At 40.2% G+C, this 18,098-nt stretch overlaps 2 protein-coding genes across 3 annotated transcripts in view; one reads left to right on the top strand and one right to left on the bottom strand.

Annotated features, from left to right (window-relative positions):
- Positions 1 to 290: 290 nt before the first annotated feature.
- On the top strand, positions 291 to 6,702 carry TPRG1L (tumor protein p63 regulated 1 like). 2 transcript variants are annotated; one of them, XR_007770799.1, is made up of 6 exons: positions 291 to 538; positions 1,407 to 1,498; positions 3,032 to 3,208; positions 4,077 to 4,230; positions 4,435 to 4,584; positions 5,148 to 5,245. XR_007770799.1 is itself a non-coding variant. In XM_050931711.1 (5 exons), exons 1-5 carry the CDS (start codon positions 341 to 343, stop codon positions 5,340 to 5,342), a joined length of 816 nt encoding a protein of 271 aa, XP_050787668.1. In that variant the 5' UTR covers positions 297 to 340; the 3' UTR covers positions 5,343 to 6,702. The 2 variants fall into 2 exon arrangements, 1 of the variants encoding a protein (XP_050787668.1); XM_050931711.1 differs by lacking the exon at positions 4,435 to 4,584 and having other exon boundaries at positions 297 to 538; positions 5,148 to 6,702.
- A 908-nt stretch (positions 6,703 to 7,610) lies between these two features.
- The window catches only part of WRAP73 (WD repeat containing, antisense to TP73), a 30,742-nt gene continuing 20,254 nt past the window's right edge, over positions 7,611 to 18,098 (bottom strand). The window contains exons 5-12 of the mRNA XM_050931704.1: positions 15,824 to 15,927; positions 15,070 to 15,156; positions 14,448 to 14,582; positions 14,286 to 14,363; positions 12,257 to 12,362; positions 11,066 to 11,191; positions 9,936 to 10,127; positions 7,611 to 8,156 (exon numbers count right to left, since the gene is read on the bottom strand). Of these exons, the coding sequence (XP_050787661.1) occupies positions 8,047 to 8,156; positions 9,936 to 10,127; positions 11,066 to 11,191; positions 12,257 to 12,362; positions 14,286 to 14,363; positions 14,448 to 14,582; positions 15,070 to 15,156; positions 15,824 to 15,927 (938 nt within the window). The 3' untranslated portion in view covers positions 7,611 to 8,046. The remainder of the gene's footprint in view (positions 8,157 to 9,935; positions 10,128 to 11,065; positions 11,192 to 12,256; positions 12,363 to 14,285; positions 14,364 to 14,447; positions 14,583 to 15,069; positions 15,157 to 15,823; positions 15,928 to 18,098) is intronic.

The following is an 18,098-nucleotide window of genomic DNA, read 5'->3' as shown; positions in this document are numbered from 1 at the left end:
TCTTCCCCCAGCCCTTCCCCTCTACCCCATCCGTCCCTGCCCCCTCTTCCCCCAGCCCTTCCCCCTACCCTGTCCCTGCCCCCACTTCTCCCAGCCTCCATCCCTTCCCCTCTACCCCATCCGTCCCTGCCCCCTCTTCCCCCAGCCCTTCCCCGTCCCTGCCCCCACTTCTCCCAGCCTCCATCCCTTCCCCTCTACCCCGTCCCTGCCCCCTCTTCCCCCAGCCTCCATCCCTTCACCTCCTCCCCCTCCCCGCGCCGGGCCGGAAGCGGAAGCGGGGGCGGGCGGGGCGGAAGGCGGCGCCGGGCCGTGGGACTCGGGCAGCCGGAGCCCGCGGGCGATGCTGCAGCTGCGGGACGCGGTGGAGGGGGACCCGGACGGGGGCCCCGCCGGGGCGGCGGCGCTGCTGGTGCCGGCCGAAGCCGACGTGCCCTTCAGCCCGCCCGGGGACTCGCTGCCGCCCCGCCAGACCCTGCGGCCCCTCAGCGTCCGCAACCCGACCCGGGGCGGCCGCCTCAAGGAGTACTTCGTGTTCCGGGTGCGGCCCGGCCCGGCCCGGCCGCCTGAGGCCTTCGCGGGGGTGCGGGAGCGGGGACACGACGGGGAGCCCGCCCGCTTGTCGGCCCAGCAGCGCCGGGCTCGGGGCGCCTCCCCCGGGGCCGCCGCCGCCCCCGGGGCCAGACGCAGCCGGGGAGGGGTTTGCTGTTGGTTCCGAACGCCCCGCTCAGACCCCCAACACCTGCTCTTCGCCTCTGCGGAGAGCCCAGGGGGACGTTTCAGTACCTGGGCTGGGCTCCGTTCCTCCTCTACAGCTCCTCGCGCTGTAAACGCTGCTCGTCTGTTTCTTCTCCATCCCACTCCAGCCGTCGGAGCCTTTGTTCCCAAGAGTGGCTGTAGTGATGTGCTTTCACACCATCGTGTGCAAATCATGCACTGGGCTCTTAAGGAATTCTAGGAAGTAGTTACTTTCTCATCTTCCTGATTCCCAGAACTTAACCCAATCTCTGAGAACAAGGTTTGGGAACCCAGACCGCCATAAGAAATGTAAATGCAGTGTTTGTTCTGCTGACAGGGGCAAAAAGTAGTAAACCCAGACTGCTTTAGAAGTGAGAGGCCAGCTAGAATATCAAATCTTTTAAAGGCAATAGTGGAGGTCCCATTGCTTGAGATGGAGAAAGGCCAGGAGGAGATAATAGAGAGCACCTCCTGACCCCTGCTAGATGATTACAATAACCTGTTAGGTCTTTGCCTCTCAGCTCTCTAACACTGGTCTTGGTAGATAGGAGTTATAGCATAACTCTGTTTCAGTACCTCCTAAACTGTATAACAGCATGAGTCTGTCAAGAAGTTTCAAACATTAATGTGTAAATAGAGTAATATAAAACCTGGCTCTCTTTTTGATTTAGCCTGGAACTATAGAGCAGGCAGTAAATGAGATTCGTGTTGTTGTAATGCCCACTGAAGATGGAGAGGTGCAAAGTGTATGGTTGCTAACAGAGTAAGTAACAGTACTAATAGACAAATTGAACTTTTCTTAGCTTTTCAGGACAGGATTTTTCTCCTGGATCTGCACACTTATTAAAAATGCTCTTGCTAGCTCTGTGAAACTCAAGTAATTGGAGTAAAGCTTTCTTGTGCAAATCTTACAGAAAATCATGTCTGTACTATACAGTTGATCCAGCAACATTTATCTTAAAACCAAGTTTTTATTGCATGTTTTATATATTGATGTATTGACTCATTGTTTGTAAAATGCTTTTACAAATCACTTACAATCCCATGTTTGCCAGTATATCCTGAACTCTCCTCAGTTGGCCCACCATCTGATTTATTTACAAATACAATTGCTTCATTTACCTGCTTTCTTTTTATGATCAATTTAAACCTGGTAAATGTTACAGTTCTGGAATGCGGTACAGTTGTGCCCAATAAAAGAGATTAGCTCACCCACCTTGTGTTTTAGTACTAGAATAGAATATATCAGACTATATATATATATATATATATATATATATATATATATATATATATATCAAAAGCCCAAGCCATTAATTGTTTGAATGAAAGATTTCCAATCTTGGTAAGACTCCAAAATTAGTCCCACGTCCTATTAACAAACACAAATTATTGCAGCCTATATTTTAATATCCCATATCGCTCCTAAACTCTGTTGGGAGGGACCAAAAGGTAGCTCTGTGGTTAGCTCCAGGGTTCCTCAGCTCCAGGAACTTCACAGAGCAATGAAAGTTGTCAATTTCAATCCTGTGCCTGCTAATAAGATCTGAACTGGCAGAAGGTCAGTAAGATGTAAGCAGCTGCAGTGCAGGCATGCTTTGGGTAGCTACCCAGCCTATGAATTAGGACTAGTTCTTTTATTTATTTATTTTTTAAAGAGGGGAGCAGTTTTGGCCTAGTCAGCTTTACTTTAACTGTCTCTTTTTAAAGCATCATACAATTTTTTTTGTTTTCTCTGAAAATAACACCAACACTACCATCTACTAAAGCTGCATTTTAATGCACTGTTTTGAATCCTCTAAAGAGTCAATGCCTCCTCAGTGGTGATTGAGGGTGAAAGCCCTAGTCTACTTGAGACTGCTACAATAGTTAAGTACTAAAGAGCTAGATTGGAGAGGCACTGGTGTACTGGAGGCAATTGTTTCTCTTATGCATATAGAAACATGACCCATGGTCACTGGTTCTTCCAGCAAAACAATAAGCAGTATTAGAATTCTTTGGTTTTCGTTGTAAAAGTTCTAGATTTGTGCAAACATTAAAACATTACAAACTGATTATATATTCATCTGAAGCTTTTTCCTTAATCTTTAAACTGTTAGTAGTTTTTCCTATATTCTGTGTATTTGAAACATGCTTTCAGATTCTTGTCAATCCTATATAAATATAGGAATGAATGGGAAATACAGCATCACCATTTTAATTTTCTACAGAACAATACTGCTGTTGCTACTGTATTAGTCAAACTACTATAAGGAGGGTAGAAGATTATCACAGCGTTTACTGTTTGTCTTACCAGAGTTGACCATTGGAACAATGAGAAGGAGCGTCTGGTTCTTATCACTGATTGGTCCCTTCTGATCTGTAAATATGACTTCATCAGCTTGCAGTGCCAGCAGGTTACTAGAATATCTCTCAGTGCAGTTGACACTATTTCTGTTGGAGAATTTGAGTTCCCACCTAAATCACTGAATAAGTAAGTTGTTATTTTTTTTTATTTTTTTAGTTTCTAATGATACTGCTAATGTTAAGGCTATTAGTCTATCATTAGCCATATATCAAGTTTGATAGCCTTTCCATTTATTTGTATTAGTAAAAGTTTTTGATTTTGCTGTAATTAAAGAATTGAAATTGGTTGATCAGCAGGGAAGCAAAATTTAAGAGTACCATTTAGACTGAAAACAGTTTACTCCTGAACCTTTTTTGTTTAATAACATGGACTATACTGTATTTTGGGGAATGTCTTTGTAAGCAGTCCAGTAATTTTAATTGTTCAGTGTTAGCATATTAGAAACTTGTAAGTAAATCTGATTATGTTGAGTCTTACGCTAGATCATATACTAGGATGTATTAGGCTGCATGAATATAAATGTGGAAGACTTGCATGTTTAATTTTAATAAACAAACAATCTTTCATACAACTTGTCATTTAAACAATCTTTACTTAATTTGGGAGCTAGTATAAACTGATTTTCAAGGTGTTTATTATAAACTATGCTGCTACACCTCTACCCCAATATAACGCCACCTGATATAACACGAATTCGGATATAACGCAGTAAAGCAGCGCTCTGGGTGGGGGCCAGGCTGTGCGCTCCAGCGGATCAAATCAAGTTCACTATAACGCGGCAGGATTTTTTGGCTCCCGAGGACAGCGTTATATCGAGGTAGAGGCATATTTGTTTAGAGACTACTTATTACTATCTAAGAAACAAACGTTAATTCTAAAATGAACATTTTAGTTTTCATTAAGGTATTCAGAAATGTTTCCAAAAAAGCAAATTAACCTGTAAAGAGCTTCAAGGCCTACCCTATCAAATATGTGGTGTCTTCAAATTTGGTAGGCGAGAAGGCACTGGTATTCGAATTCAATGGGATAAGCAAAGCCGTGCATCCTTCATAAACCGATGGAATCCATGGTCAACAAACGTGCCCTATGCTACTTTTACGGAACATCCAATGGCAAATGCTGATGAGAAGATTGCATCCCTGTGCCAAGTAAGGAAGTTTTCTATACTGTGTTAGATGTACAGATTATATCTAATACAGATTTCTATACTGTATTAGATATAAACCACATTGATGATTTAAGCTGAATTCAGTTCTTAAGAATTTACCTTCTTTTGAAAATGACTTGATGGAAGCAGAGAATAAATGTAAAGAGACTGGCCAAGCTTTTTCTATGCTCTCCATCTATTTCAGCAGGGTAGTGCGGCTGCTTGCCTGTTGCTAGAAGTCAGGCAAGTCTTGTTGATTCTTCAAATCATGTTCATATAGTGAAAATGAGGTTGCAATGATTTCCAAACTTCCAAAAAACCTGAAGCTGAAAGAGGAAAACGTTTCCTTAAACAGGTAGCGAATTTATCAACCACCTTTCCTGAGAAGAGGTCTAGGCTTTACCTGGAGTATTTGTATCTTGTCATTCTAGAAGAATCCTAGCAAATTGTGTAGTTACAAAATATATACCCGGTCCTATGCATACACGTTTCAGTGGCTCTTGGTTGTGTTGGGGGTTTTTTTTGTTTTTAAAAGAGCCCTTCAGGTGAAAGTTTATTTACCCTAAGACAATCAGTTGTGGACACAGTTGTAAAGCTAAGCATTTAATATTACAAAAATTACTGTTATAGCTGATCTTTATGCAAACATCTCATATTTAGGAAAGCATGTTCTCATTTGCAACTACTTGCATCAGTAAATGCTAGCATGTGGAATTATAGGATGTATGTAGTCTTACGTATAACAATTACAACTTTATATACTTGTCAGTAATCTTCTGTTTCAGCAGCAGTGGCTCTTTTCTGTATAATTCTGCTGTTGTAAGCAAACTAGCAACAGCTTTTCAAATAATGGGAAAACGTTAAGCTGATTTTAAATAGACCTGCTCTACTTTTGACAATGTTTTTCCCTCCCTTTAGTTGGAAAGCTTTAAGACTCAATTAATCCAATCTGTGAAGAAGGCCCATAAAGAGTGTCCGTTGCCAGGGAAGGCCAATGGAGTGCTAGTGCTGGAGCGTCCTCTTCTTATTGAAACTTACGTGGGATTGATGTCTTTCATCAACAATGAGGCCAAGCTTGGCTACTCCATGACAAGAGGCAAAATTGGATTTTAAATTCATTGTAATCAGTCCACTTAAAGGGAAAGTGATTTGAGATTAGTATCATGGGGAAAGAGTTGGGAGAACTCAGTACATGGCAGAAAAGAACAAAAATGAATAAAATATCTGGATAAAGGGGATTGGTTAGTTGCAGAATGAATGACTTTCACAGAACAGTCACTACTGTTATGAAGCTCAGAGACGGCTAAGTCAGCTATTGAGTTCAGGTGGTCACGGGGTAGTTGCTTTCTTAGATTTAGTGTCACTGTTTGTATGCAAGTCTAGTGAGCAATGATATTTCCTCTTACATTTCTAGCTAAGGGTCTTTCCTTACTAAGTGAGACTTATCTGTGACAAATATTCCATATCAATATCCAATGTAGATACGTCGCATGTTCGTGCCATATAGCTATATTTACATAAGGATTCAATTGCAATGAAATCATTTCATGTGCAGTTGAGGCTGATTTTTTTTATTCGCTAAGGTACCAATGTCTAGACTACAGTAATCTCAGGAATTTAATTCAGTGTCAAGAATTTTCAAAGAACTGTCATTCTTTAGCAAAGACAGCTAATTTGGTCAAAACTAGAGTGTTATGCCTTCTCCTAACCAGTGGAATTGAACAATTACTTTGTAAGTTGACATGTTTGAGTAAATGTCACCTGTCTCTTTTAAATAGCTGTCAAACCTGAATCTGTATAATTTGCAGGTTTACCTTATTTATGGCTTCTCTTTGCAGACATCTATTAAAGAAATATCTTAAGGATATCTTTGCCTTCCTATGAAGTTACTTTTAATGCAACATGGGAATGGTAGTTTTATAATTAAAGGGAATTCTACTTTGAGTAGCTTTATATTTCCTTAGCAAAAGTGTATTTTGTTTGTTTTCTGTTTTCATTAATTAATACTTGGACCAGATTAGAATAGCACCAAAGTAAGGTTTTTGTAACCGATGTGGCCATGTAGTTGTTGGAGAGAGGGGAAGCTTTATTCATAGTATTGTGTTCAGTCTTATGTAATCTTCCATTTAAGTTTGTAGAAAGTAAATTCAGTAGTACAGCTAAATGCAGCAGTATACAAAGATACTGAACAGAACTACAGCATGAGATTACTGTGACAAGTTTCACTGTAGATGAATCCTTTATACAGGCTATCTTAATATACAGCTTTATCAGAAGCATTTCTGTGCCCCTCAACATGTTAGTGATATGCTGTGCAGCAATGGAATTGGTATGTTGAAATAAACTGTATGTATGTTTTTTGAATGTGTCTCTGGAATGCAACCAGCTGCATGTTCTTGTCAATATGGGCTCTTTTCTAAGACACCAGTGTCTAGCTTTTGTTAATCTTGCAGTAAAGATAAATTTAATCATCTTTGTTCTCTGGTTTTTAATTGGTAGAACACTAGATGTTGTAAAAGCAGGAATATAAACCCTCACGCTCTCAGTCAAACCAAGTACAAACTGGTAAGGAGTAGAAGGGAAAAAAATCTGTAGTAAGCAATTTATCAGGGCATCTGTTGTACCTTCCTTTGAAGCATCTGGTGTTGACCAAGATGGACCACCTCCTCTCCCCTGTCCTTACACACTCCTTCCATTCCATCCAATTTGATGCTCCACATTTGAGTAAGTCTGTTTAAAACAGACTATGTGAATCCTCTCCCCTATGGTAGTCTTGTCCAACGACTAAAGCAGGTGAGAGTGAGGAGGAGACTCATGGTAAGAATCTCACCTGTCCTTTTTTCAAATGCTATTCTACACAATCTTCTAATTTAGAGGAAGACCATTGAGGCTGTGATATGATACCAGCTTAACATTTTAGTTGGTAAAGAAAACTGGTTCTCACACAGTTGCACTTGATGACTTCAACACTTATTCATGGCTAAAATAATAAAATAATTGCCTTGTCAGAACCGCAATGACTGATTCCTTCCAAGTATTCAGAGTCTAACTACTAAGAATTAAATATGGAATTAAATGCAAATAGAGCACTGATTGTACTGAGTGACCTAAATGCAAAGACTGATCTATGAACTTGTACACTACTCTATGAAAATAGCTGGAAAATTGCGCTCTCTCTTTCTTGAACCTTGTGTCCTTGGGGTATGAGGATTGATGTACATATCACTATTGCTGTCAGTGACTGTCCACTTGGAATCAGGCTAACTGCATACCATTGTACATGTGCATTTCAAACCTCAGTTCCAGCTCAGAGTATTAATAGAGGATTCTACACTTATTTAGGATAGTGCTGGGTTGATAGATTGTAGGCACACTACCAGAAGCTATCAAAATGTTTATTGACATTTATACAAATTAAATAAACTTCCATACACTATTTACAAACATACCATTTTAGAAAATATTTTGACAGAAGTTCAAAATAAGGTTTAAGTCTTTGAACCCTAAAACTTCATAAAATCCCGACTGCTAGTTTCCACAATTTTAGTTGCAAAATCAAAGAGAGCTCTTTCTAAATTACTTTGTCAAACACACTTCATTCAAGTAACTATCACAGTACTTCACCCAAGGGAGTCTTCTTACACTCCCCCAAACATAAGATTTGCTATTAGTACAAAATCTCTTCCTATTGAACGAGGGCCTGCCCATTCTTATCTGTTCCATACAGATATAGCAGCATATTTTCACAAAGATCTATTTGCAAGGTAGGCTTTTCTAGCCTTGGGGGCAGAAGGAGGGGTTCCTTTATCATCAGCTTTTATTTTACCTCTTCTCTTTCCAAATAGCACATGCAAAAATTATCCTTACTCAAAAGTGCCATGGAGTCCCCGCTAGAGTGCCAGCAAAGAGAGAGGACCTGGAAGTCACCTGCAGATACAAATTAAAGAAATAAGTAGCAAGAAAATCAAGAGTTACAATAATTCTGTTCCAGAAATCTTTTCCTACTAGTTTAGTAATTTCATCAGAGATAAGAGGCTTGAGTGAACAGAATTTTGTACTGTACATACCATTGTAGTTGAGCTTGTCCATATTTTAATGCAAGTAAATATCACAAAATTGATCACTGTTGCAAAGATCTGCAACCAGACACTACAGGTAGTAGCTCTTCCATGGAAGAAAATGTTAAGTCAAGAAGCATGCAATAGGTTATATTCACTATAATATTGAACTTGTGTCATAAGCAGATTGTTAAGGGTTAATGTCTCTTGTACCTGTAAAGGGTTACAAAGCAGGGAACTGGACACCTGACCAGAAGACCAATCAGAAGACAAGATGCTTTTAAATTTTGGCGGAGGAAAGCTTTTGTGTGTGTTCTTTGTGTGTTGTGTGTTCTTCTCTCGGAGGGTCTGAGAGAGACCAGACATTACTACAGGCTCTCTAAGTTTCTTTTCATATAGTAAGTAAAAACAGGCAGTTTAGGCTTTTTGATTGTTTTTACTCTATTTGCAATTGTGGATCTGGCTGGTTAACTTTTATATGTGTAGTTGCTGGGAATATTCTGATTTGTATTGGTACTGGGGGGAAAGTCTCTTTCTGGTGTCTGTAAGCTATAGGACCCTGTAATATTTACATCTTGAAGTTAAAGAGATAATTCTTTACTTTTTCCTTCCTTTTATTAAAAGTTTTTTTTTTTTTTTTTTTAAAAGAGAACCTGATTGATTTTTTCTTTCTTGTTTCCCTTGTGTTATTCCAGGGGATTGGGATAACTCACCAGGACGGAGACGGGAGGGGGAGAGATAGAATCTCTTTGTTTTCCTTGAATCTGTTTGCCTCTTTGTGGAAGGGAAGGGAGATGCTTCTCTGTATGGTGATTTAGAGGTTAGATCAGTATCTCTCAGGATAGCCCAGGGAGGGAAATTCTGAGAGGGGGAAAGGTGGGGGGGAATGGTTTATTTCTCCCTGTTTTAAGAACCCATGGGATCTGGGTTCTTGGGGTCCCCAGGGAAGGTTGGGGAGGTCAGAGTGCTCCAAAACACTTTATTTTTGGGTGGTGGCAGTGCTATCAGATCTAAGCTGGTAATTAAGCTTAGAGGATTCAGGTGCTAGTATCTCATTTTCTGAACTCTAAGGTTCAGATCTGAGAAGGAATGCTATGATAACTTGCAAGTAGAAAAGAGATTTGTAAAGCAATTAGCCAGCTAATATTACAGTCCACTGAAAGATCTTACTGTGTACCTGAATATTGGAATAGAGGAAAGGATAGATAGGAACCTTAACTCTGCCTTTTTGGAGTAGATCTAAGATTCAGATTTCATGTTACTTTTTGTGCTGCTTTTGGAATTTTAATGTTTAAAGTACCCAGAAGTATGGTAGGCACTATACAGTTCTTATTTTGGGATTTGGTATACCAGACAGCTACAGTGTCCATATAAAATTAATTGATATGAAAGCAAAGCCTTAAAGTTTTTCTATTTACATGTCAATACATTACCATGCTAGGGCAATAACTGAATTACCTTAGATGTAAGCTTTGTGCCATTCTTCCCATAATCTCTTAAATGCAGGGAATGTGTGACTAAGCACCCAAAATGTTTGATCAATTCAAGCAGTCAAAACATCACTATTTATCACTAACAGTACAATAATTTATTTATATTAAACAAACTAATGATTCTGAATTGCAGCAGTAGTTTTAGGTGGCCTTACCTTCCATTGGTACCTGTACTGACACGCACCCTGCTGGGGACCAAAGGTACACTTTGCTATTCCCAGTGCATATGGCAAGTCGAGGTTGACGTGGATCCCACTGGAACAGCTGAACAGCATACAACTGCTCCAAGACTACAAACAGTTTCAGCTTTTGAACATCCCAGATCCAGATGGCATTAGGAATGTTATCTGTTAGAAATGGCCAGGGAAATGGTTAGAATACTGTAAGGAACACACTACATGCAATGTCATTGCAATCTCTCACATTAAATGGGCTTCACTACCAATAACTTATCTACACTATTGCTTCCAGCATTGGTGCAGAAAAGTCTAGGCAACTAGCACTGATGAGTCATAACTTTACAAGACACTTAACTCATTATCCCTTTAAGAAATTGTGAAAGGTGACATCACTCTGAATGTGTCCAGAGGGCTTGCAGTCTTAAGAATGGATAGCAGTACCCTGGCAGTATGCCTTCCTTGGGGAAATTGCCACTACAACAAAAAGAGTAATTCAATCTATAGAATTTTCCTTCACTGGCTTTTCTAAAACTACGGAGAGATGCGATTATTCGTGGGTTTTGTCATGTGAACATTTCTCAGCTAGGAACTGGATTAAGATCCCACTCTTCCACCAGTTTGATAAGATTTTTTTTCCTTTGATAACACCTTAGCACCAGGGAATGCTACAAGGGAAAAGGTTACATAAAAAGTCCAGAACTCCCATAGTTCTTGCTAATGCAAAATTAATTAATATTTTGAAAAATTCTGAAAATGACTTTTGTGCAGGGAGGGGAGAAGAGATGGATTTTAGTTAAGATTATGGATACAGTATATGAGCTAAGGTAAATATGAAGGGAGATAATTTAGCACATGGTACTTAAAGCCAAGGCTATGAGTTCATGCAGCAATTAATAGCTGGTCCCACAGCTTAGTGGTTTATGCTAAAGGTTGAATTCTCTCTGTGTACAGTGCTAGCCTCAATCCCAACTGGGGCTTCTAGCTGCAGCCAGAATACAAATAATTCACAATTAAGTAATTTACTTACTTATTTATAGCAGAAACAACAAAATCTACATAATACCAACAGGGTTTCTCCTTTAAAATATTGCCCACTAGGTACTAACCATTTTTGGTTGCCAAAAAACAGTTATCTGGACTAAATGCCAGCATTCCAATTCCTATTCTGGGATTGGCCCGATCAGTAACCGGTTTGACATACTGTAAAGTAACTGGTACCTGGGAAATGTCATCTGAAATTTGAAATAAAAGCACTTTAATAAGCAAGTCCATACAGACATGGCAGTAATATTTCTAACTTAGAACAGTTAACAGTTATCTCTGAAATGACAGGAAAATAGTAATATATTGCACTTCTGTAAGATGTTCCATCCAAAGATCTTTACAAACTTTGTCTTAACATACCTGTCAGATAGTATTTCTCCTTTCTACAGAAGGAAAAACAGGTACACAGAAGAGTGAGACAAAGCTATGAATACAATCAAGATCTCCTAACTCCGACCCATATTTTATAACATCTCACATATTAACACCCAGGTAAGGCAAGGGAATAATGAAGTTGGACTAGTTAGTGATTGTTCAGCACTATAATAGTATATGCTGATATTTGACACTCAGATATCAGTAGTATTAAAGAGATATGGGACTGTTGTCTGAAAAAGTAAAGATGTTGAATTTTTTAATATTTCTAATTTAGGTTCAGAACTCAGAGAAAAGTAATGTACCCTTCCTGATGTAGTGACCCATTTCTCCGCCTGACCATACAAAAAGGCAGGGTTTCTATCCTCAATACAGGCAGCTAGAGAGGCTTTGGGTTGACACATCTTCTGAACTGTGTTTTTTAAATGTGGAAATTCTCATTGATTGAAGCCTCCTACAATAAGAGGACTATCTACTCTACATTATCTGCAGTGGTTAATATAATTCTAGACAAGTATCATCACTGTTGCAGAGACTTAAACCAGCCAAAAATCACCCTGTTCTGAGGTACATTTTGCACAAATAAAATAACATTGGGAAGGGGTGGGGGTTGTCTATCATGTCTACCCACACTCACCCCCAAAAATTTGCCATGCCTCTCCTGGAGCCCTTCATTGCCCTTAAGTTAAGATCTTCACCTTTAGCCCCTTTCTGCAACCATCATCCTTTCTAGCTGAGGAAAACATGTCCTTTGAGGTCTTGCATTTAATTGAATGGGTTTTGCCCCTGCCTTCAGAGGCAAAGTGTGCTATAATGTTTACAAGGCTTAAATTTTTACAATACAGGTATTCTAAAGTGGTTCATTTTAGTTTGCTTACATTTACTCTGTGTGCTGAAGAGAGAGCTGGCTTGCGCTCTGGCTGGAGGGAAGGTAAGGCTCTCTGTTTCAACTCTTGTGGATTTTTCCATTTCCTTGTATACAATCTGCACAGAAGGAGGAGAAGCCAGTTTCACAAAAGGGCCTAGCAAGATTTGAACCTAGTGTGCTGAGTGAGTCCTCCACATCCCATGCTGAAAATGAGCACTAAGGCACATTCATTTTAAATTTACACAGTGTTTCTCAATGCTCCTTGCTACTGTACACTGGGAGCAGGCAGATTTGGGCATGGAAATGCTGAATTTTGAGACCTGCTGGTGCCCATATTTGAAAATTAGGCCCACAATCAGAAAAAGCAATTGTGTACTACAGAAATGGACAGTGTATGGAACGTCAAAGAATCCAATTGTCATCATCTGAGAGCCTATGTAAAATAAGTCAAACAGAATGCACCTTCCCACCCCTTACCAACTGAAAGTGAATTTGGTAATATAACTGCAATCTTAAGTACAGCAGGACATGTTTTTTCTCTTTTAATATATGCAATATTTCATTCCATGCCACTGAAAACCTCTGCAAACAAGCAATGTTAATGGGATAATGCTAAAGCAGGGGGAGGCAACCTATGGCACACGTGCTGAAGGTGGCACGCGAACTGATTTTCAGTGGCACTCACACTGCCCGGGTCCTGGCCACCAGTCCAGGGGTCTCTGCATTTTAATGTAATTTTAAATGAAGCTTTTTAAACATTTTAAAAACCTTATTTACTTTACATACAACAATAGTTTAGTTATATATTATAGACTTATAGAAAGATCTTCTGAAAACATTAAAATGTATTACTGGCACGTGAAACCTTAAATTAGAGTGAATAAATGAAAACTCGGCACACCACTGCTGAAAGGCTGCCAGCTCCTGTGCTCAAGGAAACAGTGATGAAATGCTAACAATGTGACTAAATTAGAGCTCCCAATCTAACTGTATCAGCAGGAGCTCTCATCTTTCCAGTAGAAAGGGACTGAACTATTTCATTTGTTTTTCATTCTACCTCAAGTCTAGATTTTTATTCTTCGTTCTGAATTTGAAAGATAACTCATACATTTGGGTGCTGCAGCACTTAGTCTGGCAGCCAGATTTATATCTAGAATGCTTGAGTCACATTGACCAGAAGAGAAAATAAAGAGAAATAATGAAGACAGCTACCATAGAACCAGAATTGTTTTCTAGCAAGGAGACATTTTACTTAAGCATATTCTGCATGGCAGATTCCTTGATAAGCAAACAATGATAAATAAAATTTAAAAAAATCATAAATCTAAGTCTGCACACCACAAACACTGATCCTTAACATAATATGTTATGTCAGACCTGCTCTGTCCCTTCTGTTGGACATGTAATATTACAACCAATGGAGATTCTTCCTCACAAGGGGTGGGGACAGAGAGAGCCTATGATTTTGAAGTAGAATATATAGTTATCTCCCTGCTGATAACTGTAAAAAACTAGCCACAGACTCTTCACATGTGCAAGGATTAAAAACAGACTGTGACAAACATTTACAGAAAATGCTTATTAAGTGAGCTAGATTTGCCTATACAAATGAGATTAGGTGTGATCATAACACTTCAAATCAAATCCAACACTATTCACATACTGCAAATTGTACAGCGCTGATATACACAAAATTCTCATTCATGTTCAGCTTCCGAGCACTTGGGTACACCACCACATGCAAACCCAGTCTGTAAACACAGCCACCACCTCTAGCAGAAGATATTAGTACTTAGCAATAAGTATCCATGACTCCCTTACAGAGAGACAAGTGGGACAGAGGGGAAAAGAAAAGAGAATTCACTGAAAGAAGTCAACTAAAAATGATTTTCCTTATTTTTCAATATTTTCATTCAATTTCCTTAGCAGCATTTACAGATCAGCAGGAAAGCAGGACTTTGAAGTAAAAAAGCTTTTACCAAAGATAGCATCAAACAAACTGCTGCTAATGATCCAGTGGGTCCCCATTATATACTTACTATCTTTGGGTTAGCAATGGTCACAGGGTGTTCAAACTCTGTAATCTTCTTCCAAGTTACGTGGTTCAGGATACGCACCTATTCCAAGGAAAGTGTAGTAAGAGGGGATTGCTATGACAACATTTAGCAACTGACCTGAATGAGTTTAAATTCCTTTTTTACCTTTTCATCATAGCTACCAATCGCCAAGAACTGACTGCTGGGGCTCCAGGCAACTGATTTAATACCCAGTGACCATTCATACGCACTGTATGTGGACAGCAGACGGCCATCAAGAGAGTACAGCAAGATTTTATACTGTAACACAAATTGATGTGATTTAAAAGACTAGTGACACTGTTAAAAACTAACAGAGACTAAGTGACTCCTTTTTAAAACTATCCCCATCTCAAATGCACAGATGTTCAAAATGGAGTTTCCCTTTTCTATATCTTATAAGCTAATTCTGCAATTATTTATTTGGATAGTTGCTAGGATCTTCTGCAATTTTTAAAACCAAGTTGGTAAAAAAATTTTTTTAAAAAAGATACTTAAATTGTGGAAAAAATATTATAAGTAGGATAATTTGGTAACAATGACTTTATTTGGAGATTTAAGCAACTGTTTGAGACACTCATCACCAATACCTAAGTACAATATTACAAATTGTTTATTAAAGCTCTTCTGTTTTTAAAAAAAAGGGTACTGCATTCTATGTAGCAGCCAGAAAAGTCGACTTAATATCTTCAGGAGCCCTTAATTAAGTGTTCAAGATCTTCAGAAATAATCTGTAATTTTCTCATACCTCCAGACAGGTATCCCACACTGCCAACACACAGCCATTAGGAGCCCATTCAATCCCAGATAGGTCTTGAGTTTCAGTGTCAAAATGCTTGCCAAATGCAGAGAAAATAAAACAATTAAACAGTTTTAAAAACTGTACTTAAAATGTATGGGTGCACTTGACTTTAAAAGTAAAATCCTAAATTAGTATATTACCTTTACACATTTAAAAAAAAAACCTTAATCATTGAGTTGGCACATCCTTTTTATATGTCTGACTGCATAAAATAGAAATATTTCTTTTCCTTTTGTTATAGTACACTACAGTCACTGCTTCCTTATTTTCTCCTACCAAACTATATAAAATCAAGATATTTTGATACAAAGTGCACTTTCTAATAAAAAGACCACATTCTCTTATGTTGTAATTTGTTCAGATCATCATTTTGGCAAAAGCAAGGTCTGATCATGGTGTTTCTATAACGTATTTTGCTGTCAACATGATTACTCAGATTAAGCCAGAACATTTGAATACTTCTCAGTGGAAAAAAAAAATATGCAGTGTTTTATCATTACTGTATGTGGTTTCTTAAGCAGAATTTTTCTGCCTTCCCACACACCTGCAGTCCAATGAAGGAGCCATCAGAGGAAATGCTCTGTATTGCTGAGTCTACCGTGGAGCATTAGAGTTGTTTAATAATTTAGTTATACTCCACACTACGCAGAGTACACTTTAAATCTGTGCAATAGCAGTGGAAGGCAAGGACATGTCTTACCCTCAGTAGTTGCCAGTCACTGCATACAAAGAGGCTAATGTAGTCTTTGCAGTCACGCCTCTCTGCTAATGCCATATAGCGACCATCCTTCGTGAAGGCTATTCCTGCCACAGAGATTAGAAAATACAGTGCAGACGAATAATATATATACTTGTGAAACTGGCCCTCTTAAAGCACCAAAGTTGAAAACAATTATGAGCCAAATCAGCTGGAGGAAAGAATTTATTCAGAAAAATGTGAATGATGATTGGAAATCATTTTGGAATACCGATTAGATGCCCAAAAAGTGTGTTAGGCACTTCACTGAGACTCGAGCAAACAAAATCCTTGTCCTAAAGAGCCTATAATCTAAAAAACTGAACAGATGGGAGTTCCACTCTTCTCTGAAGAGGATATACACTGTACAGAGGCCAGTCTTACCCCCTTCCTCGGTTTTGACCTTCATGGTAACACAAGAAGTTTCAATCTCAGATCTCCCTTACCAAGCTTGGCTGTACAGTAACTCCTCACTTTAAGTCATCCCGCTTAACATTGTTTCGTTATGTTGCTGATCAATTAGGGAACACACTCATTTACAGTTGTGCAATGCTCCACTCTTACGTTGTTTGGCTGCCTGCTTTCTTCACAGCTGGCAGCCTCCCTATGACCCTCCCCCCCCACACACACACAGCGTCTCCCGCCTGCCAGCAGACCCCGCGGATCAGCGCCTTTCCTCCCACGGCAAAATCAGCTGGCTTGCAGCGTTTTGGGGGAAGGAGCTGGGACTCAACGCCGCAAGCCAGCTGATTGCCCTGGGCAGGAGGAAGGGAGGGGAAGCCTGTGTGCCCAGTCCTCACTCCCCCCTCTCCCTCCTGCCTCCTAAACACGGCAAGCCAGCTGATTGCCCCAGGCAGGAGGGAGGGGGGACAAGGGAGGACTCGGCATGCAGGCTCCCCCTCCCTCCCCTGCCAGGGGCAATCAGCTGGCTTGCAGTGTTTAGAAGGGGGGGGGGGGAGGAGCGAGGACGTAGCCTTGGAAGTAAGGGGGGGGGAGAAGAGGCAGGTCAAGGATGGGGGAAAGGGGTGAGTGGGCAGGCTGAGGGTTGAAGCTCCTCCCCTCTAGTGCTTGCAGAGTAGGGGAAGTGCCGCTGCTGTGCAACGTGCTTCTCCTAGCCTACAGCACCTTCAGCCTCCTTGCTTGCCTTATCTCCAGTGCCAGAGGGCTGTGCCTGTGTGGGGTAAGGCAGGGGCACCTCCCAACTATAGTACTGTACTGTATGTACAGTATGTTTGTAAACACACAGCACGTGCACACTACTCCCCCCCCAGTGTAGTATTAAATTGCTTGTTTAAAATGTATATAATGCCTTTTGTCCAGCAAAACAAAAAAAGTTTCTCTGGAACCTAACCCCTGCTATTTACATTAATTCTTATGGGGACATTGGATTCGCTTAACATTGTTTCACTTAAAATTGCATTTTTCAGGAACATAACTACAACGTTAAGTGAGGGGTTACTGTACCCAGTATTTTCCCTACAGAATTCCCTCTGTTCCCACCTTAGGTCCCTTTGCTTCAGCAAGAGGGATATTTCAGCCTCTCTTCCACCCTGCTACTGACTCAGCAGTAAATTCTCCAAATCTTCCTATATGGTTTAAGCACCTGACATTAGGTGACTGAGGAGCCTGGCATCTCTGTGCAGGATCCCAGAGTCTGTCATGCTGTTACATACATGTATATGAGGACCGAATACAGTTGCATAACAAAAAGATGAGCAATTGAGAGGGGATACTTATACTCCATATTTTTTGTTCTGGGTTTGTGTCACAATCCAGTCTCTAGCTATACTAGCTACAGAAAATACTATATTACTGATTTCTAGCAGACTTAGCAATGGTTTTGTTCAGTATCTTTTCTTTTTCACTGGTATTTGGAAGTTGGACAGGTGCATAAACGAAATGTAATATTTATTTCTCATTCCTAATAAGACTACAATGACTGCAGATTAGCTCCCAGGGTTCACACACACAGTAATGGGAGTGCACTGGTACTGAGCTCACTAAGACCTCGTCTATATCTGTGGGGACATGTAGGGTACACGTAGCTACACGTCCCAGTGTAAGGCAGGCTGTGTGCACACTTTTCTCTGTGGTGTATAGCAAACGGCTCTGGCAGCAGGGAGACAGTGGGGAGCTGCTGGAGCCTTTCCCCTCTGCCTCCTCCCTACTAGAGCCTTTCAATGAGTTGGAGAAAGCTCTGGCAGCTGGACATTAATTGCTAAAAACAGCAGTGTAGATG

The sequence above is a fragment of the Gopherus flavomarginatus genome, chromosome 21 (assembly GCF_025201925.1).
Source record: "Gopherus flavomarginatus isolate rGopFla2 chromosome 21, rGopFla2.mat.asm, whole genome shotgun sequence".
NCBI classification, from domain to species: domain Eukaryota; kingdom Metazoa; phylum Chordata; order Testudines; family Testudinidae; genus Gopherus; species Gopherus flavomarginatus.
Note: the sequence above shows the minus strand (reverse complement) of the source record. Positions and strands in the feature narration are given on the sequence as shown.

Excerpts from the sequence above, each read along its gene's own strand:
- TPRG1L (XM_050931711.1), top strand. The coding sequence starts at position 341 with ATGCTGCAGCTGCGGGACGCGGTGGAGGGGGACCCGGACGGGGGCCCC. Across the intron at positions 1,499-3,031 it reads AGTGTATGGTTGCTAACAGA|AGTTGACCATTGGAACAATG; the intron begins GTAAGTAACAGT and ends TTGTCTTACCAG. Across the intron at positions 4,231-5,147 it reads AGATTGCATCCCTGTGCCAA|TTGGAAAGCTTTAAGACTCA; the intron begins GTAAGGAAGTTT and ends CCCTCCCTTTAG.